This window comes from Nymphaea colorata, chromosome 13, assembly GCF_008831285.2.
Source record: "Nymphaea colorata isolate Beijing-Zhang1983 chromosome 13, ASM883128v2, whole genome shotgun sequence".
NCBI classification, from domain to species: Eukaryota; Viridiplantae; Streptophyta; class Magnoliopsida; order Nymphaeales; family Nymphaeaceae; genus Nymphaea; species Nymphaea colorata.
The window spans coordinates 15,738,095-15,763,961 of NC_045150.1; the positions used below are offsets into that span (position 1 = coordinate 15,738,095).

The following is a 25,867-nucleotide window of genomic DNA, read 5'->3' on the forward strand; positions in this document are numbered from 1 at the left end:
AACCTGCTGTCGAGCTGAAACCTGTAGCTGAGAACAGGAGCTGCCGAGATGAGATTGTAACGGGCTCATCGCTGACATCAGCAGAGAAATTCAGTCGAACCTGAAAAATTCCGGCGATAGGGTCGCTGCCGGAGTACAGGAAGAATCCAGCGAGAAAGGCGCCCTCCCCTGACTTCCTTTCCCGCCGTTCTCTGGAATAATTTGCTGGAGACAAATGTGTATCAGGCGGCAGAGAGGAAGGCCAGCGCTGATTCTTCAGGCAATTCTAGCTATCGAGCAAAATATTATTCCAATTCCAGGTGTCAGAAGGACCTCTCTACAAAAGTTTGGTTTTTTTTGGAGTTAACGTTAGGGAGCAGTCGATTTGCCTCTCATTTTGCTCTGATAACATGGAAAAACTTATTCAGAGGAAGCACGAAAGATAAAGCTGGCGAGAACTTGTTTTTATTGATTCCTTTGAACAACATATATATAGTACAAAAAAAGGGGCTACGTGCTAAAAATAATAGTAAAAAATTATATTCCAATAAAGACTAACGCACTTCTCTTCAAGTGCATTAATCCTTAAATAGAAATTTAAGATTTTCAGTTTGACATGACTCAGGTCCCACTGAAAGTGCAAAATATAGTGTTATGTGTTTGAATGAGAAGCCAAACGGAGTTTAATTTTTACCATAAATTAAGAATTCAAGTTTAATCTTTAACTTAGATTAGAATTCTTCTGAACTCATTAAAATGAAAATATAAATATGAAAGGCTATGGCCAAATTCTGGGCACAACATGAATTGATCTTGGTCTTCAGGGAAGGGAAAATTTGAAAATAGAAATGTAGAACAGATGCATGGACAGCAAAGAATATTCTCATTCATAGAAGTGGGGATATAGAAGCTACATAATAACTAAAAAGAGTAAAAGCTTCATAATCAGTCTATCGTCCCTCATATTCCTTTCTATTGGTGGGGAAAGAGCATGAAAAAAAAGAGGAAGGGGTGTTGGATAACCAATCACTGTAGCCTAAGTGAATTGTATGGAATGGTTAAGCCTTGGCCAACACCCGAATTGAGTGTAACCATTCAGCACCTGTGGCTGTGGACAGGTTCGGTGGTAATGATGGAGCAAACATGCGTGTAGTATCTCAGTCACACCTAAAGATTGCAGTAACCTTAATCAAATATGGGCCTGTTTGCAAAAAATATAATAAAAAATTATATTCAATAAAGACTGATGTATTTCTCTTCAAGTGCATTAATCCTTAAAAAGAAATTCAAGATTTTCAGTTTGGCATAACTCAGGTCCCACTAAAGGTGCAAGTATAGTGTTCTGTGTTTGAATGAGGGCACAGAGCAGAATTTAATTTTTACTGTATCTTAAGTATTCAAGCCAAGTTTAATCTTTAACTCAGATTAGAATTCTTCTGAACTCGTTAAAAGGAAAATAGAAATATGAAAGGCTACGGCCAAATTATGGGCACAGCCTAAATTAATCTCAGTCTTCAAGGGAGGGGAAATTTGAAAATAGAAATGTAGAAGAGATGCCTGGACAGCAAAGAATATTCTCATTAATAGAAGTGGGATGTAGAAGCTGCAGAATAACTAAAAAGAGTAAAAGCTCATAATAAGTCTATCCTCTCCTCGCATTCTTTCTATTGGTGGGGAAAGAGCATGAAAAAAAGAGATTCGACACCTGTGGCTGTGGCCAGGTTTGGTGGTGATGGCTGGAGAAGGGACCAGGGTTGAGTGGCCTGGTTCGCCTAATGAGCCCACAAATTTTGGCCTGTCTGATTTTGATGATAAAAAGGCGTTGGGTATTCTGGTTGGCATTGTTTGGTAGAAAGATCAACGAAGTTGAGAGGAGGGAGGGAGGGGCGGAAGCTTCACATTTGTACAATAAATTTATTGCAATTATGGGAAATTGCATGTCAATGAATGCCAACCAACCATCTCTATACATATTTCAATTGCTTCCCAAAAAGTCTTATAAAATGGGGAAGATAAAAGAGCTGATGTGCCCATGCCATGGAAACTAGATAACCAAATCCTAAACAATCAAAAGAAGAAAAAGAAGTGAAGAACCAGAATACCTCATCTTCCTAACTCCTGTATCTTCAACCCAAGCTGACAAAACAAAAAGAGAAGGAACCATCCACGTTAGTCACATCATCTAAACATGAGATTCTGCACTTCAGCAGAGGCACAAAAATCAAACAAAAAAAAAACCACAATTGAAACACTGAAAAGATGATGGAACCCTAGGTTCCTTCTGTCACATGTGACAATCAAGCAAATCAACAACACATGAGAAATCCATACATTAATCCACAGAATTAATGCTGGAGCTAATGAATATGTTTGGCAAATGTGAGGGTCAAAGTGAAACAAAGACATTTATCCACAAAAGAAAACAACAAACATGCGGCCACCTTAAACAAAAATTTCAAAGAAAAAGCCCATATCCCCTTTAATATGCGGCCAGATTTCTCAAGCTCTTCCTTTACCTTCTACCAAGAGTTGGTCACCTGTGCATCCCTAATTCTCGCGCTCATCCAATTGAGCCGCCTGCAAGCAGATTACATTTCATGGCCAATTTAAGAGTGAGACTGGCCAGATTCTAATTAATTTTTAATATTTCTTGAATTTTTTATTAACCATATATTTTTCTTATTTTCGACAAATATTCGAAAGCCAAACTCCTATTCAATCCGAGCGGACCTGCAATTTGGCGATTGCTGCAAGCAGAGGAGATGAACAACAACATGACGATGGCAAAGTGAGCAACCAGCAAACTGAGCAAGGAGAAATGCCAGAAAACGAGCAACAAAGCAGGCGAATCATGGATTTTCTGATGAAACAGAAAAATTTGGGAAGCAATGACATAGTTGAGGAACCTTTCTTCTTCTCCGCCTCTTCTGTCAGTGACAATCGGTCGATTGTGATGGATGCTTGACATCAGTGCATGCTGCAATGGCAAGGGCCACAGGGATGAGCGGAAGGTGGATTTTCACCGGAAAGGGGGCGAGGGATTGGCTTTATTGTCACAACTAACACGCCTTTTTTATGTTGAGATTTAGGAAAGGATCTACAAACCGATCCTAATGGCTCGATCCTAATTCCAGTTTCCAACATTTGTTGTAGTGAGTACTCACCGGTGGAAACCATGATGCATTAGAGGCAATTTGGTCTAAGACCCTAAAAGGCAAGAAGGAAGTTGATATGGAAGAGCAATCAACACACACGAGGGTAGCACGATAGAAATCCAACCGACATAATCTGCCTTTTTAAGACATTATGTCCAAACAAGAATCTGAAGCCTCCAATTGATGTGGTTATAGAAAATAGGAACTTTCCAACTGCATATCCAACTAACCTTTTTGGAGTACTAGAAGGCGCTAGTAAAAAGAAAGACGCCGCAGCGAGACGAAGAGGAGCAAAACGCAATCATTCCAACCTCTCTGTTTGTCATGCATTCAATCTTTTGTTGTCTAAAAGAATGGGGAAATCCTAGATTTACATTACCCTTCTGCAACTTAACTGGTGGGTTTGAGGGGAGAAAGAGAGAGGAAAAAGGTGGAAAAGGTTATCGTGCAACTGTGGTTCACACAAAATATGCAAATGGCTTGGGTGGGAAACTCATTCTTGTCCTGACCAAATGTAGAGGTTATTCGCTACGGTCCTCATCCTAAAGTATTGGTCGTCGGGCATAAACAAAAATATTGTAGTGACAATGTGCTAGCATGAATTTGTATTTATACATGCCTGCAGTTGAGACACTATTTCTTGTTTAGATAGTCTATCAAAACTGGGTTCTAAAATGCAATAATATATTCTGTTGTGACCATCATGAAATATACATATGTGATGTTATGCATAGTATCTTAATATGGATGATGGTTAACATACTCATGCCCACCTCTCCATCTAACACATAAATTTGACGATAGAAACTCTTTTTGTAGACACGATTTTATTTGAATGAATTATAAAATGAATCCTATAGTTGCTTTATTGCAATCTAGTTTGTTTTACTATTTATGACCTCTTTGTAAACGTCTTTTTATCGTAAAACCAGTTCATATAGTATCATTGTTGCATTTAATTTTTCTAAGTGCTTATTGCCTACTTGTAAGCATGATATTACTTGAGTCTATCATAAAATAAATCATGTAGTTGTGTTATCGCATGATTTTTTGTTCTTATCACATTCTTGTAAACCCAAATTTATTTTAGGATATCATAAAATGAATATTGCATTTGCATTATTAGAATCTATTTTGTCTGACTGCTTATTGCCTTTTATTAAGCACCATGTTATCATAAAACCAATCCATACAATGATATTATTGCTTTTAATTTTTCCAAGTGTTTATCACATCGTTGTGAACACTATTTTATTTGACCTATGTCTTAAAACAAATCATACAATTGTGTAATAAAATATTATAGGACTCAATCAGAGAGCTCAGAGTGCCTTGTAATCTGCGACCCACATTCGCACCCAACCCGCACCTTATTGATTTCAATTTTTTTTATCAAATTTGATATTATTAATATATTATAATAATAAACTAACAATAATAATAAATACCCTCGCTGCACTGCCGCACCGTAATTCTTTGAGATGCATCGCACTGGCACCGGCACCGGCACCCATACCCCGCATACCGGTGACATAGCAGAACACCCTCAAAGAAAGAAATGTAGAAGAAACTTGAGGGGGTGAGAGAAAGAAAAAATGATACTTGTTGTTGTTGAGTTTTACTGTCGCTGCTCAAGCTCTGGTGTGCTCGCCGATCGCCATAGATGGCTGGGGACTTTTTGTTGCTCAACATAAAGCCCTTACAAATAGAAGGCTATGAACAAGATTCAAGAGAGTGAGGAGAGATAAAATGGGAGAAGGAAACAGAAAAGAAGTCGACAAAAAGCCACTTATACTTGTCTTGGGAAATTTGATGTTGACCATTGTTTTCTACACAATTCTAGTGAAGACCCTTTTATTTTTTTCAATTATTATCCTACAACCTTTTGGGTTTCAGTAGGGGTCTGGTTGACTCACACTTTGTAAAAAAATAATTTCAGGATCCATCCAAGAAAGATATTTGTTGCGCAGAGTAAAGTAAAGACAATGTTCAAAATCTCTTATACATGCAGCTGTCGCTGCATTACAAATCGTGCTCCTTCATTATAAAATTCTTTGTAACGTAACAATTGCATTGTAGAATGTAGCTGCATGTGTATACATCAATATTGAAGATCTATCTCACTACAGAAAGTCCCCGTACATTGGATTTAAAAACAGTTTAACACACTTTTTTTTAATTGAACTGTAAAAAAAAACGTATATATGTTTTCCCAATCACTACGTGCAACGTCAATGTATTTAAATCTAAAAATCCAAACCAACAATGTTTTCAATGTTAAAAGACACTGCTCCACAAATTAAATGAGAAAAATAAGACTCCTTTTGAGAAACACCAAATGTCCACCCAACTTTTCCTTTTGTTTTTCAAACAAATGCTTGATCTCGTCAAAAGTATTGAAGTAATCACCCAAATGATGAAATTATCCCTTCAGGTGAGCAGGATTTAACCCACCACCTGAAAGAAGGCCAAAGCATTAAAAAATATTAGTCACCCAAATGATGAAATTATCCCTTCAAATTGAAAATATTATCAAGAAAATAAAACTAAAAAGGAAAAATTGCTAATTAAATGGTTTCCGTACAAACTCCAAAATTATATAGATCAAGATTGTGTGGATGAGTTTAAGTAGAAAGATGTAACTCACTAATAGCTATATATATGTAAAAGGTATTCTGGATCTTACAACCAACATGAGCTATTAAGTGAACCAAGTTGAAGAGTACGGTTTCAAAAATGTCAATGACTAAAAGCGAGATATATATGTAAAAAAGTATCTCGGGGTTTTCGATGTGGCAACATGCAGGATTGATTATGGAATTTTGCCAATAAGGCGAAGATTTTTTGTGGAAAAATCTCGCATATAAAAAAATTAAGGAACTAGCATATAGAACCAGAAGGATCATTCCTTGTTCGTTGAAAACTGCAAACACAAAAACTGAGGATGTTTTTCCTTTGCTAACTAAAATTAATTTTAAGTCTGATACTTGGATAGAAATAAAACAAAAGAATTAGTCAACCTGTAAAAATAAGCCAAAGAATTACCCAACATGTAAAACTAATCGAAGGCAGATATTAAAAGCACCAAAGGAAGAATATCATTTTGTTCTTCATTGTATGAAAGCTGGGAACATCATGAAAGGTAAAATTGGCTTCTTTTTTTGGTTGGCAATCGCCAAGATTTCTTGACGTATAGATACACCTTTTGATGGAGGGAAATTGTAACAGTGAAAGCAACAGAATACTTTATTTTTCAGGGCTGATTTCATCTTTCGAACGATGTCTTTCAACATGTTTTGTGATTGACACTTGCATCGTTTCTATTTTCATATTTCACGTTAGCTATGTTTTTGTTTTAATTTACTTTTTTCTCAACAACATGGTAAGATTTAACCAAGGTTGTATGTCGAATTAAACCATGTCAAATTTACCATCTTTCTTATACTCATCAGAACATCTGCAGCCGCACAAACAGTCTTAAGTTACCTCTAACAAACAATGTACCTTAATCACATATAGATGTACATGTTTTGGACATTAATTGAGATGGCCAAAAATCCAGTTCAAAATCCAATTTGTTGGTAGATGACATTATTTGAGACTGTTTCATTTTCAAATTCATGGCAAGTACTGTTCTCAAGAAATTCAAAGCAATTGAATAACCCAGAAATTTTCAGCACTTGTTTTCTAATGACTCAATTTCAGCAAGTGACCAGAAGGCCCATCCTACCCTTGGGCCTACACTATTATCGGCACAAAGATCAGAAGGGAAAGATCTTGTGGAAGAAAATATAAAAAAATAAAGGATGCGAAATGAAAAGCTGCTAACTAGCAGGTAAAAACTGAATGTTTCCTTGGGCTCAGCCTTCCAACCTCTTGATCCTAGAATGCAGTCCCAAACTGAAACTCAACCATCACACAGGCAAACTTAAGGTGCAGTGCACATGCATGTGGAAGCAAGAAGTCCATAGGAAAAACTGAATAAGTTTCTTTAGAACTGTCTGTTTCACAATTTTAATGAAGACTGGAAAATATAAAGTCATTTAAGGCTACTTCTCCAAGTTAATATAAAAAAAATCAACTATGAAACCGTTCCTTTACAAATTACAATTTTTCAATGAAATAAGTCTTGTTTATAGGGAAACATTGACTCGTTATAGAAAATATGACATCCTTTTAAAGTGCCCCTCCCACAATTAAGGAACTGAGTTTCAGAAGTTCTTAGGACTAATGAAAGGTAATGGAAGACTGATTTTTTATTTATCCTATCTCTACTGAGGAACTTCAAGACTGATAACCTTAAAAAAATTCACTCTCAGTGGATCCTGGCAATGCAATGTGGTTGGACCCTCATGTTGGTCTGAATGAATCAGCCTTTTAGAGGAGGGTGAGTCAGGGCCTGCTACTAAAGAGCATAGCAAGTTACAAGTCTCAGTAGGACATGTATTTTTATTACTATAGGTTAGGTGAGGTTACCATTATCCTTTTTTTGGTGACGAATCTTATGTCCCTAATGAAGGGAATCTCACAATTTTTCAAGGTTTCAAAACCAAAAAGGCATGGAGGCACATGAGATCTAGCTCCAGAAAAGGTAAGATCTTTGGTGCAAAAAGAATGGACAAATGAGATAACAAAGAAAAATAAACGGCTCCAATTCCTATCTCAGTTTATTTGAAATATACCACATATATAATCATCATTCACAATCGATTGACAAGAATTTTCAGCAATCAGAAAATCCAAATACAGTAAAATTTTTCAAATAGATGAATTTCTTTGTACGACGAAGGGCGTTAAAAAGATTGAAAAGTTGTTTGACGTAATAAAATGATTGACAAACACCTGCTTCATTAATTGAAGAAAAATGTTAAAATCTTGAGCAATTTCTATGAAGAAAATGAAAAAAATCACATTTTGTACATACACTCACCCTGGTCCTTTTTTTTATTAATATTGATACTTATAAAATAGACAAAAATATTGAAGAAATTGTCAAAAAGATGTGGCCCATAAAAACCTTTCTATTCAGGTATTTTCTTTTTATTAGGGTAAAATGGTATTTTTCATACTTAAAAACAGTGGGGCATGTGCCTGTAGGTAATTGTATAAATATAAATGGTTACTTGTAACTTTTGAGAAGAAAAATGCATCAAAGCTAATCAGTCTCATTAATTATTTATCCGGTCTAATTTGTCTAGCGACATATATATGTGTGTGTGTGTGCAAGGTGGTGCATGGATTGATGAGTTCAATTCAATGATGGTAGGAAGGTATTCATACTCCACCCCATATACTGCATTATTTGTTCATTACAAAAGAATCTCATCTTATGCTGATGTACCATCTGGCGTTCTTCTCAATGACAAACTGTCATTTATTACAGTATCATACTACTAATGGTATCAGCTTCGTTTTGAATTGAAATAACATTGTTGTATTCAATGACGTGGATGTCAAAAGAAAAAACATAGAGTAGAAAGAAAGCCCAACTCCTAGGTTGGACCACTTATCATTTGTTTGTTGGCAACCTCTTCCTAAATATGCTCAAGTGTTATTCCGTACACTAAGGCATGATCGTGTTTGCAGTACAATAACTAGAACTATGTACAAGACAATCTTAGGCATCTAAGCCTTTTATTACGAGAAACATTACTAAAAATAAATTGATATTCGAAAACTTTTCAGATCGTCCTCCAGAGGTTCTTTTATAAGGTGAGATTTTTTATACATAACGAATGATGCAGTATACAAGGTGGAATATGAATACCTTCCTGCCATCATTGTATATATACAAGAAAATCTCTTGTCGAGTGAACCAAATTGACTTCAGACTCTGATTCTTTCGAGCAACTTCTCTACATACCTTCAACTCTTGCAACCTTTCCACAGACAATAGACTGCCCTCACCACCATCATTTCTAATTACCATGGTACTGTCATCTGTCAACAGCTGACCATTGCATCACATGGCTGAGTTTTGTTCCCCCTTAGCACCTGGATGCAGAAGGAACACATTGCGTAAGACATATTTTTGGTTGAAAGGCATGGAAATATTTACTAGAGGCTATAAGTGTTTTCTTGAGGGGTACAAATTATGTTTGTGCTATTCTTTAATCATAATAACCTATACAGGTGATGAACGCAACTGGGACAGTCCAATACCGATGATGATTACAACTGGTATAGATCTCTAACGAGGAGGTAGTTTGCAGTCATATATACTTATACCGGTGAAATGTCTCGCCGCTACGCCGCTAAGGTATTTATACCGGTGTTCTCTAGCACCAGTAGAAATTTCACCGCTGTAAACCTATAACAGCGATTACCACCGCTATATTACCAGAACCCATAAGGTAACCACCACTGTTATTTGAATCACACAACTCAACGCACGAAATGTGCACCTCGAGTGCCTACCTATCGCTCATGTCTATCTCTCCCTCTACCTCTGTTTTGTAATTAATGCTTGTATTTTTTTTTTCATTTTTCTATTTCACATTGTTTTTGTTTAATTTTTTTCTCAGCCGCATGGTAGAATTAGATAAAAGCGATAAGTGTTAATTTATTGAAGGTTGTTTGTTGAATGAAATAGTGTAAGTTAATAAATGTTGGATAAAAATCATAGAGTTTAGTGAATTTATTGAACTTATAACCATTTGACCAAACCGGTGCTCTCATGAGTTTGTTGTTTAAATAAACCAAAGTAATGTTTTTTTTCATCCGCAGTACTTGTAAGGAATTAAATATTTTACAAACTTTTATGTATAATTGTTGATAACAACTAATTAAACTTTCTCGCAAATAGCAAATCAGAGCCATCCTTCATGTCTGATTTTGGCACCAGAAAAAAAATGGTTTTTTTGCTCTTGTTTTTAATTTCTGACATGATTTTTGTTGATATAATATGTTAGATTATTTTTGCCATGAAACTTAAGCTTCACTATGCATCGCTTAGCTACACATTGCATCACCAACTTAGTGCATCGCTTTGCCTTGTTGTACTTCACAACAAATCAGCAGTTTCACCAATTAGGCCCTTCTCAACGATTTCCTCTTGGGGATCTAGAACAAAAGAACTATCAAAGACAGAAGATGAAGACGACTGCAGGCCATCATTGATTGCATCAGTTTGCTGTGTTCTCCCTTGAACAAAACCAGCTTGATTTTGCGATTGAGATTGCAAAGACGTTGAAGAGAATGTGGTGCCATGCTCCCCTGTAGTCTGTCTAGATGTATTTTCATCCATTCTGCAAATAAATCTGAATGAGAACTAAAACCACCAGAATCATTATCGCCCATACCTGTATGAAAGCTACTCCACTGCACCTCCTTCATGCTCGCCCGGGTCTGCTTAGAACCCTTAACAGACGGAAAATCTGCTTCCAAATTGTTCAGATGGGCATTGGCACCCGCACCATGTGCAACCAACTCTACTGGTATGGCAGACTCGTTGGACTCAACAAGCACATCGGAACTACTCCCTTCTGCAACCTGATTTACTTTCTCTGGTTTGAATTCGACCGAGTTACTGACACTAAAGGAGCCAGCTTTTCTGGCAACAGCCTCGTCCACCTGAACCTGTGAATGGTACTCCAATTCACTCAAGGAAAGTTTCGCTAGAGAAGTGTCAGCAGGGAGCTCAGTTGATCCCATCCGAATCATTACCCTCCTGTAACTCAGCTGCAGAAGAACCAACAATCCGAAACTCATCATCCACAAGCTTGTCAAAGAAACCTTCATCCGTCTGATCCTGCATAAGAAATGGAGAAGCCGCCATTGATATAACAGAAAGCAGAAAGAAATGCTCAAAATGTCAGATCGAAACACCCAACTTCCTTGTGAACGATAATTCGAATGGTCTTCACTGGAATCCACCTTGACTAACAAAATTAACAGCAACCAAGACCTTAATAGTCCTGGACCACATACCCAAAAGCGATGAATCACAAATCAAACCATCAACAAACCAAAATGAGCAACGAGAATAAATTTCAAAAAAAAAAAAAAACTTGGTCGAAAAGGGGAGTCATGACCGTTGTTACACATGTAGATGAAATTATATCAGAAACCAACTGGATGGCACAAGGAAGACCCTTCTCCCTCCTCCAGAAAACCAGTCGTGGTTCGGAAAAACAAGAAATGGATAGAGAAATGGCTGGAAAAAAAATAAACAAAAAAAGAGAGGAGAGAGTGATCGATCTTACCGGAAACCAGCCATCGCTGTGCTACCTTCAAGCTCCCCCTCCTTGATGAGGGCAGATCGTAAGAGGCAACCTCTAGAGGTAGACAGGATGATGGGCTAGAAATCCTTCCCCTGTTTCTTGGATTTTTACATGGTAAAAATGTGATGCATTTCAGAAAAACCGTTTAAAACCCTGATACTTATCATCTGCATCAAACATGCACTTGGGAAGCGGACTTTCCTCTTACGTTCTTCAAACATTTTATCGGGGTCAAAGAAAAAAAAGATCCAAATCCATGTTCACATGTAATTCCCTATCCGATCCGAAACAAATAGGAACTTAAGAAAACTGCATCCGCCTCATAATATTTCACGAACGAGGTGATAGCTGATGTTTTTTTAGTTTTTTTCTTTAACAAAAAGCTAATCTACACCTACCGGTTTGGTTGATGAAGCGCATCCAATCTGTCATGCTTGTAATAGCTGTTATTAAAATAAAAATATTTTTTAATTTTCAAAGCATTTTTAAATTTTAAATTGATTTTTTTATTATTTGAAAAAACACTTCTCTTTTGCGCCGTAAAGTCTTTTAGGTTAGTGCTAACATAAATTCAAAATATGACTGTAACAAAAAAATAAAACATGTCCCGCAGTTCTTATAGCCCTTTTAAGCTATATCAAATGATATTATTGATCAATCTCTATATGCAAATAGAAATTATGTCATAAGAAGGACCAAACACTCTTATCAAATTACATAGGGTTGTAAAGCATCTCATTCAACTTAAGATCGCGATGACAAAAAAAAAATGCTGATCCGGAAAAAAAAAAATTTAAACTTAAAACTTTTCTTAGCGACAACTATAATATCAAAAGTGGTCACAGTGAAAAGTATGGGAGACCTTCTTATTTGCTAAACAACCCCTTAGTTAGCTTCAAACCTTGTCCCCATCAAGTCTCACCTCTCTTATTCTACTATTTGTCCTCATAAGATGAGAATTTACCCACATGTATCATTCGAGAAAAAAAAATCCATTTTGCACAATGATTTTTTTTTAAAAAAAAAAACAAAAAGGTTAGCCATCTCTACATTGGGTAGGAAGAAGACATGTTTCGCTTGCTTTGCAAAGTAACTAAGAAATTATTTGTCAATAGTTTGTCACCATTTACTTAAAGGATGGATCCATTAGGAATTTATTTTTTCTTATAAATCGAATATAAAAGAGAGAGATCTTATAATTCTCTCAAGTATAGTACCTTTGTTTTCAAAAAATTCAGGCTCTACCATTATAAACTGATCATATCACTATTTTCTTTTTTCAATTTTGCACTGCATTGATTTTACATCACTCTTTCCAAGAGAACACCCCGACACAGTTGCACCAGCAACATAGTAGCACAATCGTCTTTCTGTAGGCGGCAGATGAGTTCTATCAGTGATTATTTAATGCAACATTAAAGAAAAAAAGCATTCATACAACATTCACAACTATATAACAAAACTAAGAGATTAACTTAGAGATGAAGCCCATCAACTCAGTAGATGCCTCTTCCTAGGGGCTGTGCACATAGAAGGCATGCTCCTCTTCCGAGAAGACGTGCAACTTCACCACCATCCTTCCCAACTTCTTCAGCTCCTCCACTAATATCATGCCCCGGTCCCTAGAACGTTTCGAACTCTCATCACCACCATCGTCGCGATGTCCGGCAGCCCCTCCACTGGTGGTTTACATAAGAGGAGCTCCCTGGTACCAACCCCTTGAGGCCTGATAGATCAGGCACCTGGCTGGAGGCGAGGACATTGTGGATGATCTTCCCACCGACAGCGTCGCCAATGATGGAAAGCTGAGAAAGGTAAGCTGAGTCAAGGAGGTGGTGGCAAGCATACGAGGAGGAAAGCCATGGAACTAATTACAAGATTTTTTGTATTGCATTGTTGAAAAGTAATGCTTGTTGTTTTGTGAATTATGAAATTTTTATCAATATATGATTATTTTAAAGTGGTTTCTATCATATTGTACATTTGTATTTGTGTTCATTCTCATCGATGTGCTAATGAACAGATAGCAGAGAACAAATGCATGCTTAGGCTCAGTGTTTGTGGGATCAACCCCTCAAAATTGTTTTTTATTATAGAAAGATTTTCTATCTGAGGGTAGTAACTAAAATTAATGGGAAGATGACCATGGAAACTGTCATTTGTAAGATCAAGAACCTGTAAGAGGGAGAGATTCCTAATGTATGGATAGAGTGTACCTTCAAGTACTGTGTTGCTAAGGTTCAGACCATCGACCCTTTGTGAACCAGGACTGCATGAAGCTCCATTCCACACATAGAAGGAGATATTGGAATTCCAATTTGATTACACATTATAAGGGTCTTTAGTGACAAGAGATTTGAAAGACAGCAATCCGAATTGATCAGTCACGTTGCTCAGAGAAAGAAGGGCTGAGGGCACCTCCCCTTGGCCGAGAACCACAATCAAGGTGAAGGAAGAAAAACATAAAAGAAAGACAAGCGCCTGAGGTGACCAACCGGTGGTTGCCATGCCTGTCCAATTTGTTATGCAGAACATGCATGAACAGGAATTCAATGTCTTCAATTTATGTATAGATTCTCTTCTAGAAAATTTGTCTTTTTCTTTTTTCAAGTGGTAGAAGGCTCGGTTCTTACTGCTTTGGAACACATTGTTTCATATTTCCAAATTGAGGGGCAGGGCTCATAATTACATCAATGAGACTCTTTCTTGTTTCCCTTTACCACTTTCAATTCTATTCAATCCCAAATCAAAGTTCTCAATTGAGCTTATTTTTTCCCTAGATATCCCAAACTGGTTTCAACCATAGCCACAGATATGCTGTCCACCTTTTAAATGGTGAGGTTTTTCTATCACATAATATGGTAACATGGAGAAAACAGGAAAAATGTGGTAAATTTTAAAAAAATTGAGTAAAACTTAAAAGTTAAGGGAAAATAAGTTGAATGGTAGGCAATTTAAAAACATAAATAGATGAGAAACAAATAAAAATTAGAAGTTGGAAACGAACAGTTTAGCACTAAAAAAGTATGAAAAAATGTCTAAAATAAAAAAATGGGAAAAAAACGAAAAAAATTGTAAAAAAGTGTATCCTTGTTGTGGCATTTTTTTTTCAAAAAGTTACTTGAATCGGCTGGTTTGTTCAAATTTATGCTAAATCAATTTGATCTAGTCTTTTGTCTTTAAAAAACTTATTGTTTTCTATTATCTTTTACAGGTTGTTTATTCATTTTTCAAAAGAACATAATTTTCATATTTTGTGCTGATTAACAACCAAATCGTTTAGTACAGCCATCATGGTCAGATTGTGACGCTGTGAAAATCATCATTTAAAATGAGTGGATGAAGTTGCCTAGCAACTTCCATGTTGTCAGCCGATTTGGTGATTTAAATGACTTCTTTATCAATAAGCATAAAATATGAAAAATTATATTCTTTTTGAAAAATAAATAAACAGCATAAAAAACTAATTAAAAATCTTTTTTTTAAACAAGTGGACTGGATCAAATTGACTTAGCGAAGGCTCGAAGCAACCGGCTGATTCAAGCCAATAATATTTCTAGCTAATCTGATTCAGTCGTGCTAGCAAAAAGTTGAAGCAACTATGCCATTCGTGCTATCATGGCTCCCCATATTGAAACTAATCAAGCAACATTTTCATGAATGATGAGAACCACCACTTACATATAGGTTGTAAGAGATGACAACCAAAATTAGGTAGTAAATATAATCATAAAAAAACTCTCCTTGGTTTTTTTTTTTTTTAAAAAAAACAGTGATAAAACATGAAAAATAAGTCCGCTGAATAAAACGGCAAACAGATAATGTTTTTTGAAAAGAATGCCATAACAAAAAACGTGGTTTTCCTTCATTTTCATATTTTTTCAATCTTTTTAAAAAATTACCATACTTTTTTGTTGCATTTTTTTATTCAAATACAGTTTAAATAAATGTCTTATATCCAATATTCACATAAAACAAAAGTCAGTCTTCAACTTATCATAGCGTGGTTTGGATTCGGTTGTGTGTTTAAAAGTTAGATTCAGATTTAGTTGGCATTTAAAAGTCAAGCCGGCTCGAAGGAGATGAGACATGCATTTCCAGCATATTAAATGCCTATGTTCAGTGGTCAAACTCGACGTAATTCTTTTCTTATCAGATGTTTCTTACTAGTTACCAAGCTTTTTATTGTTAATTAATTTTTATATTCTTCAATTCATTTTTGTGAAAGGGAATTTAGATTTTTAATTTTTTTTCTTTATCCATAGATGCAATCATATTCAAAAGTCAGGTTCAGACCTAAGGCTTATCTCGGATCCAAATATGATGAGGATTAAGTAGAATTTCCTACCAAAGACCTCCAAAGAATCAACTCATATTGAGTGAGTCAGCTGCATCTCGAATGCCAAAGGTTTAAGTAAACTGTGGCTGAAAATGCAACAGCCACAGTCATATTTGGATCATTTACTTAAATGCGCTGTGCAGCGCATAGCCATTATACTCGACAGGCATTTAATATCCTATTTAAATAAATTGTCAAAACCATAGTAAGTGGTCTAAGTAAACTGTGGCTGAAAGATGCAACAGCCACAGTCAAAACCATGGCAAAAGGTTAGTTGCCACAAGGGTTATTACCACAACTACTTTAGTTAACAGCCATGAGCAAGACCAGTTTTTGGGTGTATTTGCCATGGTTTTGATTGTGCTTAGTAACATTTTTTTTTGTGTGTTCTATGACTTAAGGGATCATTTGATGGTAGAGACACTTTCTAAGTATCCCATGAATTTGCCCTAAAGATCAAGAGAGATTCATTGAACACTATAACTACTGTTTTACAAACCTGCTTCAATTGTTGGTGTAGATTTGTGAGACATTCAAAATTTAAATTATTCCTAAGGACGATTAGTTTAAATTCAGCAAAAAGTCAAAATTTAAAAATTCAAATTTTCTTTCAGAAAAAGAACTGAAGAATATAAAAATTGATTAAGAAGAAAGAAAAAAAAGTTTTTTATAACTAGTAATAAATGCATAACGAAACAACAGGTCGAGTTGACCACCTTCGATCTCATTCATCAGCCATTAATTTCATGTCCAATTATTGAATCAATGGACACTCAACACAGCTAGCCATCATGGTCAGATTGCGACGTTGTGAAAATCAGCTTTTGGAACGAGTGGATGAAGTTGCCTAGCAACTTCCATGTTGTTGGCCGATCCGGAGATTTAAAAGACTTCTTTGTGAATCATCATAAAATATGAAAATTATATTCCTTTTGAGAAATAAATAAACAGTATAAAAAGCTAATTAAAACATTTTTTTTTTTAAAAAGCAGGTAGACTGGGTCAAATTGACTTAGCGAAGACTTGAAGGAACCAGCCGATTCAAGCCAATAATATTTCTAGCTAATCTGATCCAGTTCTTGCTCAACTATTCAATTATGCTATTCGTGCTATCGTGGCTTTTGCCATTCAAATTGAGTTCCTGAAACTTGAACTCGACTCATTTATTTTTCAATTATATTTGTAAGCTCAAACTCGGCTTGTTTATAAATGAGTCGAGCACAAGCCGAGTTTTTTCAAGCAAGTTCAAGTCGAACCCGAGTTGACTCGCTCATTGTACAGACCTACCTGTTGAACATTTACAATAGAGTTATTGCCACAAATCAGAGGATTGATTTAGTGTTACCAGAATCAGCCCGAATCGGTTGGTGGCTATCCATATTGAAACTAATCATGCAACATTTTCATGAATGATGAGAACCACCCCTTACATATAGGTTGTGATAGATGACAACCAAGAAACAAGCATTCAACAGTCGATGGCAGAATCACCACCAAATTTCTGAAAACAGAAGTGAAAGAATTGCTCTCTGTCATTTGATTGTGTTATCTTGTTAGTCAAAGGCAGAATTTATCTTGCATGAACAGCTTGCAGTGCAATGGAGAAAGATCAGCAGAACTGCAATTAATGCTGATATACATGGTGATGTTTGCCAAGAATTGACTCAACTCTTCAAAAGCGCACAAAAGCAAACAAGCCAAAACACACAGATACACATTAGCAGTTAAACTGCACAAAAAGAGAGATTAATTTCTACGTAAGACTGAAGGAGCCAAAAAGCATATTATTTGACAATCATTTCATAGGCGACTTATAGCATACCCAACTCTAGTTTCAAAATTTTAACGGAGGCCAAAATACGATTTTTCAATTTTTTTATATAAGTTAAACTAAAGTTTAAGAAATTTACATATCAATGTTTGAATTTTTTTTAAATTTGATGGTGGGGGGCCAAGGCCCCTGCCTCCGTCCCTGGTGTGTGTAGTAATTGTGACTTACTACTAACAATTTTGGCTTGATATATAATATCTTGTTAGATATTGTGGAATTTTAAGTCACTGGTGTCATATCTCAAAGCATTAACGTAGTTTATTGATTTAGGCAAAATCCAAAAAACCAACAATCGAAAATCATAGCAACAAAAGAACATGAACTTAATGAGCTTTCTTTTGGCAATGTTTCGTAACATATTTTATTATGTTTTAATCAATTAAATGGATTTCAATTTTATGAAAGTGCTTCCTAAATGTTGTTTGTCACATTCAGGTCTCTACATGAGTATAAAAATTCAATCACGCAATTAGTATGCTTCACATATAGTTCTGATGCTCATATCTTGCTTCAAGCGAGTAACCAAACCTGGTGATTGGTCATACAGATTATAGATGATAATTACTCACTGAGTTGATCTGACCATCACATACAGATTCTAGTATTTGGATCCCTATGTTACTGGAATGACAAAAATCCAGCATCCATAAGTTAAAGCACACAAATAAGCCAACAACCACCAACATCTAGCTCCAAAAAAAAAATCAAAATATCATCAAAGATAATCACAACATGACATTATTGTTATGCATGGAATGTTGTAACATAATATTACATAAATTTGCTTAATATTTGGGACAGATATGTGAAACAGTTACATACTGTTAGTGTTGCCAAATGGAACCAATATGCAGAGGCAAGTTACAATGAACGTAGCTTCACCCAGCTCTGTTGGTGGTGAAAAAAGGCCCCGTCAGAGGTAAGGGGTTTTCTTGTAGTGGCCACTATCACCATCTCTGATATCTTTGGCCGAGTAAAGGCCGCTCAAGCCATGATAGTTCCAAGAAAATGATCAAATAAGATTATTCTGTGTGCTAAACAAAATCAAGTTAGAAAAAATGGAGAATTAAAATGAAAAATTAACCTGTGAATGTCCAACAAAGAGAACTTTAGAATTTGTCATTGAGTGGATGTGGCCAATCATAGCCGAAAGGTCATATAGAGCCAATTCCTTCAAAATTAGGGTTGTCAATATATTTGATTTTAATTGGATATCCAACCAAACCAGTTCAAAAAATATCGGATATGGAAAGAAATTTAACATCCAATTAAGAAATTGGATCGGATTCAGGTTTAATAAAGGACATCTGACTGGATCCTGATTCTGTTTTGGATGTACATATATATCCAACTAGATTTGGATTTAGATTCAGACACGGATTGGATTGAATTTTAAATAAAAATCTTATATTCAAATGCTCTTACATTTTGAAAATCAGCTAGAATTGATTCAAAATTTGAATTCAGATTTTGATATTGGATTTTAGATCCATTGTTTGTATTTTGGATTTGATCGCATTCCCAGTTAGCACTAAAGGGAATCGATTTACAACAAAGCTTGATCACATCCTTATGAAGACTATGGTACTGGCTCAGAGCATTAGCCTGAAAACCCACAACCTTGCGCTAAATTTAAATTTCAATCTTTAAGGGGCACTCATATGCAAATAAGATAAACTTGATGAGCCCGGGTGCCCACACCAACTACAACATTGCCACTGGATCAGAGCCCAATTGGAAGTCCTATCTATAATTTGGTACTCTATTATAGCTTTCGTGGATGAATGGTCCCAAAATGCAACTTTGAGACACTTTTGTCCAGCATATGAGGGTGCAAGCAAACACCAAAATGAACGTCTGTGACACTCAACTCTCTTATCTTTTTCCGTTTTATTCAATTTTTGACATACCAATATGGATCAGACCAAAGTTCTTACGTACGCTAATACCTTGTCCTTTATAGGGTGTTATAGACACCCAATCCAACCCAAACAAATAATAGATGGAATGGATGAAGTTCAGAAAAAATAATTACATCTCCTCAAACAAACAAGTGACCAAGTCTAAATTTTGTTTTTAAAACATCCGGTGTAAACAAACACTCGAAGAACCTACTGTTACAAGCCATAATGTTTTTATAAATGTTTACAGAAGCCAAAGTGATTTTTTTAAAAAAAAATTGCCAACGATTAAGTTAACATTTCTCTACATCTGGGACGGTACTACTGAACTCATGATCACCAGGTGAGCCACATTTTTTTTTTCTCTAATTCTTAAGGGCATTTTTTTGTCTTTTAACTTGGGTCATTTGGCACCCCACCCCAACCATTGACTTGAGTGTTAGGGGGCTAAGCATGCCATCTATTACCTTAGCATGTGGAAGAACAACTTGAGCAAGACAAGTTCCAGAGGGATAGTTTGTCTGCATTTTGAGGTCAGTTGGATGAAGGGAACATCTTTTAGGAGAAAGATCTCATTTCGACAGAAAAACCCATCCTAGGGTTTAAGCATTCAGCATGATACAGTGATGGGGGCGAAACATTCAATACGAGTGCTGTCAATATTAAAACTAAGAAGTGAATCATTAACACTTGCTCATGCCGTGTGAACTCTCACTATACAGGAACCTCACACCACTTCAGCACACACTTGACCCACTTGTAGGGCTATATAGGAGCGAGTCAAAATTAAGCTCGTTCAGCTTGGCTCGAGCTCGTGTTTAGCTATACAAGGTCATCTAGAACTCAATTCAATAGACCAAGCCACACCTCGAGCATGACTCTTTTAAGTTCGCTTACCAACTCCCCATTTGACCAAATTTCTTTCTTTGGTTTTAAGCTCTATCACCTGAGTCTGGGGTGCGGGTGCGGTTGCCGATGCAGGTGTGAGTGCCGGAGCAGCACATTATAAAAAATTTAAGTTCGGCGGTGCGGTAAGGGTACTTTATTATTCTTATTTTTATTAATTTATAATATATATAACAGAATAAGCATGCATATATTATCATTATAACTTAGTTATCAATGTATATAACATACTTGAATAATTGTATTGCATAGTAAAATATCACAACAACATATATTATATAAGTCATTTAGTAATATGGCATTCTAATTGGGCTCGGGTATGAGTTGGAGCAGCGCCCATGTCTGGTGCGCACCCGACTCGATGTGACTCGGGTGCAGCAGTAAAATAGAAGAGTCCGGGTGACTTAGGTTTTAAGTTTAAATATTTATTGCTTTATATATATATATATATATATATATATATATATATATATATATATATATATATATATATATATATATATATTCACCAGATTTGAGTTTGTTTAAACAAGTGCCCTTCCATTCAATTTCTTTTGACTCCATCGGAGCTCAGCCAACTCTTGAAGGTGACTAAGCTCGATTTGAGCTTCAACAACATATCTATTGAGATTCCAGCATCACCATGGGAGCTAAAGGGCTTGGACCCATATGGGAGGGTTGGTCAGCCTCGATTTGGCCTACACTTGGCTCGTTGGCACTATCCCGGCTTCCATGGCTCGCCTGTGCAACCTGACCTACCTGTCCCTAAACCACAACGGGCCCACTGAGGCCATACCATCTGGACTCGGTGGGCTTCCCTTGATTCACGACCTCGACCTCAACTACAACCGGCTCAGGGGGCAGGTGCCGTTCCGGAAGGAGGTGGTGGAGCGGTTGGGCCCCAAGCTCAAGCTCACCGGAAACGACGGCCTGTGTCTCGGCTCGGAGATTGTCGGCACCGGCTTGGTCAGGTTGGACGTCGATGGCTGCATCTCTGACAACGTTGCCCAGTCGTTGGCCCGTGATGGCTCAGTGGTGAGCTCGAGCGGGTCGAGTCTCAGATTGGATTCTTGGTACAGTGTGGCTCTGGCCCTGCTGCCTGCTAACCTCCTCACGTTATGACACTAGTGTACTTTTCCACTGCTTTTTCTTATTATCTTTTTGTCTTGCGTAAAGAACATGAACAAAGTGTACATTTTTTGCTTTTTGAGTATACAAGAGGAGTCTGTTTTCACTTTTAATCTTCAGATGAGTAATTAGACACAATTTGAGATTCTGTGTTCGCTTCCTTTGATTATATGTTTTGATATATATATATATATATATATATATATATATATATATAGAAACATAGAGAGAGATAGAGATTGCATATTATAGAGGCCAATAGAAAGATCTACCTCGTTCAATGGGTCTGTTCATTTAGAGCAGGGGATGGTTTCCTGGACTTGTCTTGATAATAAAAGGATGTTCTGAAATAAGTAGAATCAGTACCGTCCGACCAAGGAGTTCTGTATTTGATAGACTCCGTTTTATACTGTTTGTGACCGATTCGGTACACCGATCCACGTTGAATACCAAAAGAGGGTTGTTTGAATTGGCAAGGGCGGTTCGCTACTGTTTTTTTTGTTGCTCACGGGACAACTATCCAAGTTCCGTGAATGGTTTTTGTTGGACGAACGAACAAAGAAAAAGGGAATTGTAGTCAAACACGGCACCTCTAGGCCCATGGAACCATATGTGGAGTTGGAACACACTCTCTGCAAAGAGTGGGTACAGAGGCACCACCGAACTAATCCCCTTTGTTCCCTTTGTTTTGCTTATTTTGGATCTTGGATCTCGGGCTGTTTTACTTCGATACGAATGATATGCCTTACAATAATGCATGCAATGTCATCTGACGTGTTGATCAAAATACTTTCTATTACGTGTTCTTGTTTAGATAATCTAAAAAAGACCAAAATTTTATGTGTAATTTTTAAAAATTTTAAAATAACTAATATAAAAAATATGTAAAATTGTATTTCAACTCTGGTTCGACCCTTGCCTATATATACAATTGCAAATGGCAAGCAAGATTAATCTTGGTACTTCCACTTTCTAATCACGCTCAAATGTTTGATATTTATCATTTGTGGTGCATCTAATTTCTTCGAGCCTATGCATCACTTTGTTTTGTATTAATTCGAGATTATACATCTTGTTGACCTAAAGGAAGCTACAATTTCTTGAAAATAATTAAATGGGGAATTAAGCTGGGATTTATGCCTGGTAGAATTTTCTAGTTGCGTTTTCTTTCTTAAGCACGTTTCTTGGAATGATTTTGATACATGATCAATTGCTTCTAGAAAGGGGGATGTATCAACATGAAAATGTTGGTCAAACTAAGTTATGCCTCTAAACTACAAAAAAAAAACTCAAGAAAATGTGAAGTCATAGAGAAATTAGTCATTTACATGATTGAGTTAAAAAGTTGAGATACATGAATTAAAGGAACTTTTAGGGGTTATTTGGCAGTAGGGACGCTTTATAAGCATCCCATGAATCAACCAAAAAATTGAGGCAGATTCATGTAACAATAATTCAAGGTTCTATATCCTTCCAAATAAGGGTGAACAATGATCCAAGCAACTTGAACTCGGCTTGTTAAAGCTTGGCTCAAACTCAAGTTCGAGCTAGCTTTTCAACTCAATGAGCCGGGCTTTAGTTGGTCGTTCAGCTTATGTTATCGAGCCAAGTTCGAGTTTGTTTAAGCTTGCTCATCCAACTCGGCTCGTTAGCACGAGAAACCGATATTTATTGTTTTACTTTTCCTCATTGATTTGCCATTTTTCATTTTTTTTCTCTCCCTTCACACTCTTCCTCTTCCATCCTCCGATGCCATATTGCCATCGTCATTCGCTCAGTTCGCTGCAGCTAAGGCCTCTGCTCAGTAAGCGTTCTTCACTTTCCATTGACGTGTTTTATCAGCAATGATCGCCCCTGCTCGCCATCGCCATGGACTGCTTGCTCTTCATTGTTCCCAGTCACCATCGAGGTTGTCTGGTTAACGTTCGCCATGTTCCCTAGAATAGCAGGGACCTGTTCAGCTCATCGTCTCTGAAATAGCATGTGGGTGAGGTGCCTGCCCCAAAAGTAGCGAATGCCATCGCCTTCAAAGGAGGAAAATCAAGCCCTTCACTACTGCAGCTCATTCCTTTCATCAGTATTTTCTGAATTGTCTGAATGATGGAGTCCTTTGCCTCAAGCAAAACCCTCTCTCTCTCTCTCTCTCTCTTTCTCTCTCTCTCTCTCTCTAAATCAGAGAAAACAAGGTTTCTGAAACCCTCTCTCCCTCAAATGAGGGAGGGTCTCAAAAACCCAATGATCTCTGCTCGACCAAGGGTTTCAGTCGAGTTAAGGGTTCAGCCAAACCTGTGGTTGTCAAGATAGCAGGAGTCACCGGGCAGGGAGAGACCAGAGAGGCAATTAGGGTGCAAACCTGTGGAACTTCCGCTTTGGGTGGAATCGCTGTGCTTTCAGCCTGTTCTGAGTCTGCAATTACTGAAGCCTCGGTGGGTTGTAACCGACAACACCCTGTTGTTGTGCTGCTGGAGCACCCTTGCTCCCTTTCCACTGCATATCCATCTTCTTCGACTTCCAGCCTGCACGGCCAGACTGTGGATACCCACCAGCCACGCTCGTCCCACTGCTACCTCCACCGTGCCACCCTCCATAGGTTTGATTCATCATCTGGCCCTTATCGTTCATCCTTCAGCTTCAAGAGCCAAAGCGAACACAGCAAAACAGAATTACCCGTCGCCGAACTCCTCCCCAACACAAACCAACCAAATCCGTTACCTGAATCCCTCAATGTATGATCCCCAATCTCAAAACGAAACGATGTGCTGCACTGAAAGCGGAATCTATCAAATTCCCTAATGCTCTGTTTGGTTGGAGGGAAAGGGAGGGAAAGGAAGGGAGGGAAAGGGAAGGGAAGAGAAAGGATAGGGAAAGGAATGGAATGGAAAGGAAAGGAAAGAGGTGATTAAAAATCTTGTTTGGATAAGAATGAAATGAAAGGTTAAAATCACGTTTGTTTAGACTACATAAAGGAAAGGAAAGGATATAATTTACAATTCTTTACAATAATACCCCAATCAAAATGTTTAAAAAATTAAGAATGCGATGAGCGTTTCTCAAGTAGGCATTAGGCAAGATCAAACCGAGAATGCCTCCCAAACTCACTCAATTGGTACTCAAACAAGAGACTGTTGGAGGCGACCGATCCTTTTCCAAGCGCGATAAAGTCAAGGTATGTGTGGGTGAAGAAGAAAACCATGCAGCTTCCTCAAGAACAGCCAATCATCGTTGTGAGATGGAGAGATTGATAGAGACAATGTAGCTGTTTATGAATCCATTCCCACTCATGGATTCCAATTGACTGTGGTGGCAGGAAGCTTGTGGACTCTAATGGGGAGGCCTTTGAGGAATTCGACAAAGGGGAAAGCAGTGGGGTGATCCTGCTCGAAGGGCTCCCATTGGAAGTTGAGCACCATGTGGTGGAGGATGATCGCCATCTCCAGCTTCACCATCATCTTCATGCCATTGCTTCTTCCTTCCCCCACCCGCTGCTGCTCCTCATGAAAATCAAGTGACAGAGAAGAAAAAGGGCGGCCGGGCCCTCCCTGCTGCTGAAATAGGGGCAGCTGGTGGCCGCCCTCTTGGTGGTGACCACCTGCCTCCATCGCAGTGAAGAAGAGAGACAGGATGGGGAGGAGGTCCGGTCTCTGTCGCCACAAAAAAATAAATAAATAAATAAAAAACAAAACCAAAGAAGAAGAAGAAGAGGCCAGGGAGGAGGCCTCAAAGAAGAAGAAGAAGAAGAAAAGAACGTACCTTCAGAAAATGGGTGTTTAAAAAGGAGGAGGAGGTCCGGTAGGGACGAGCGGCCTGTTTCTCGCGCAGCAGGGGAGGAGGCCTTGGCTCTTCCTCCTCCTTTTTTTTGTTGAAGAAAAAAACATTGAAGGGGTATTGTGTGCAGTCAACACTTTTGCTACCTTCTCCCTTTCCTTTACTTCCCAATCCGTCCGATTTGAGAGGGATTGCATTTACACTACATAATCCCTCCCTTTCCTTCCCTTTCCCTCGAACCAAACAGGCTGTAAGAAACCTGCAAGAAAAGTCCTACAGAAAACGATAATCGAAAACCTTACCTAACTATGAGAGAGAGAGAGTTGTGGAGAAATCTAGGGTTTCGAGAATGGATCCCGAGCCCTGCAAAGTTCCGTTTCCAATGAAATCAACCCGCTGGTGAGATCAGTAACGGTAGAAACTAGGGCTCACAGAACCAGCAAGAGGGAGAAAGGGGAAAGATGGAATAAGGAAGAAGAAAAGAAAAGTGCAGGGATGATGTCGTCAGACCTAGCCACCAGGAAAGGAAAACGAGAACGGCTCAGGAAGAAAGTGAGGAGAAGCGACTGGTGAGGAAGCGACTGGTCATTTGAGCAAAACGAGGAAGGGTTTCTGAAACCCACCGAATGTCTGTTTTCTGT

The 25,867-nt window shown here is 37.5% G+C and overlaps 1 protein-coding gene across 1 annotated transcript; it reads left to right on the plus strand.

Moving 5' to 3' along the window:
* Positions 1-21,002: 21,002 nt before the first annotated feature.
* Positions 21,003-21,455, plus strand: LOC116266715 (receptor like protein 29-like). Its single transcript, XM_031648026.1, has one exon. The coding sequence runs from the start codon at positions 21,003-21,005 to the stop codon at positions 21,453-21,455; it is 453 nt and encodes a 150-aa protein (XP_031503886.1).
* Positions 21,456-25,867: the final 4,412 nt, after the last annotated feature.

Coding starts and splice junctions, on each gene's coding strand:
- LOC116266715 (XM_031648026.1), top strand. CDS start 21,003: ATGGGAGGGTTGGTCAGCCTCGATTTGGCCTACACTTGGCTCGTTGGC.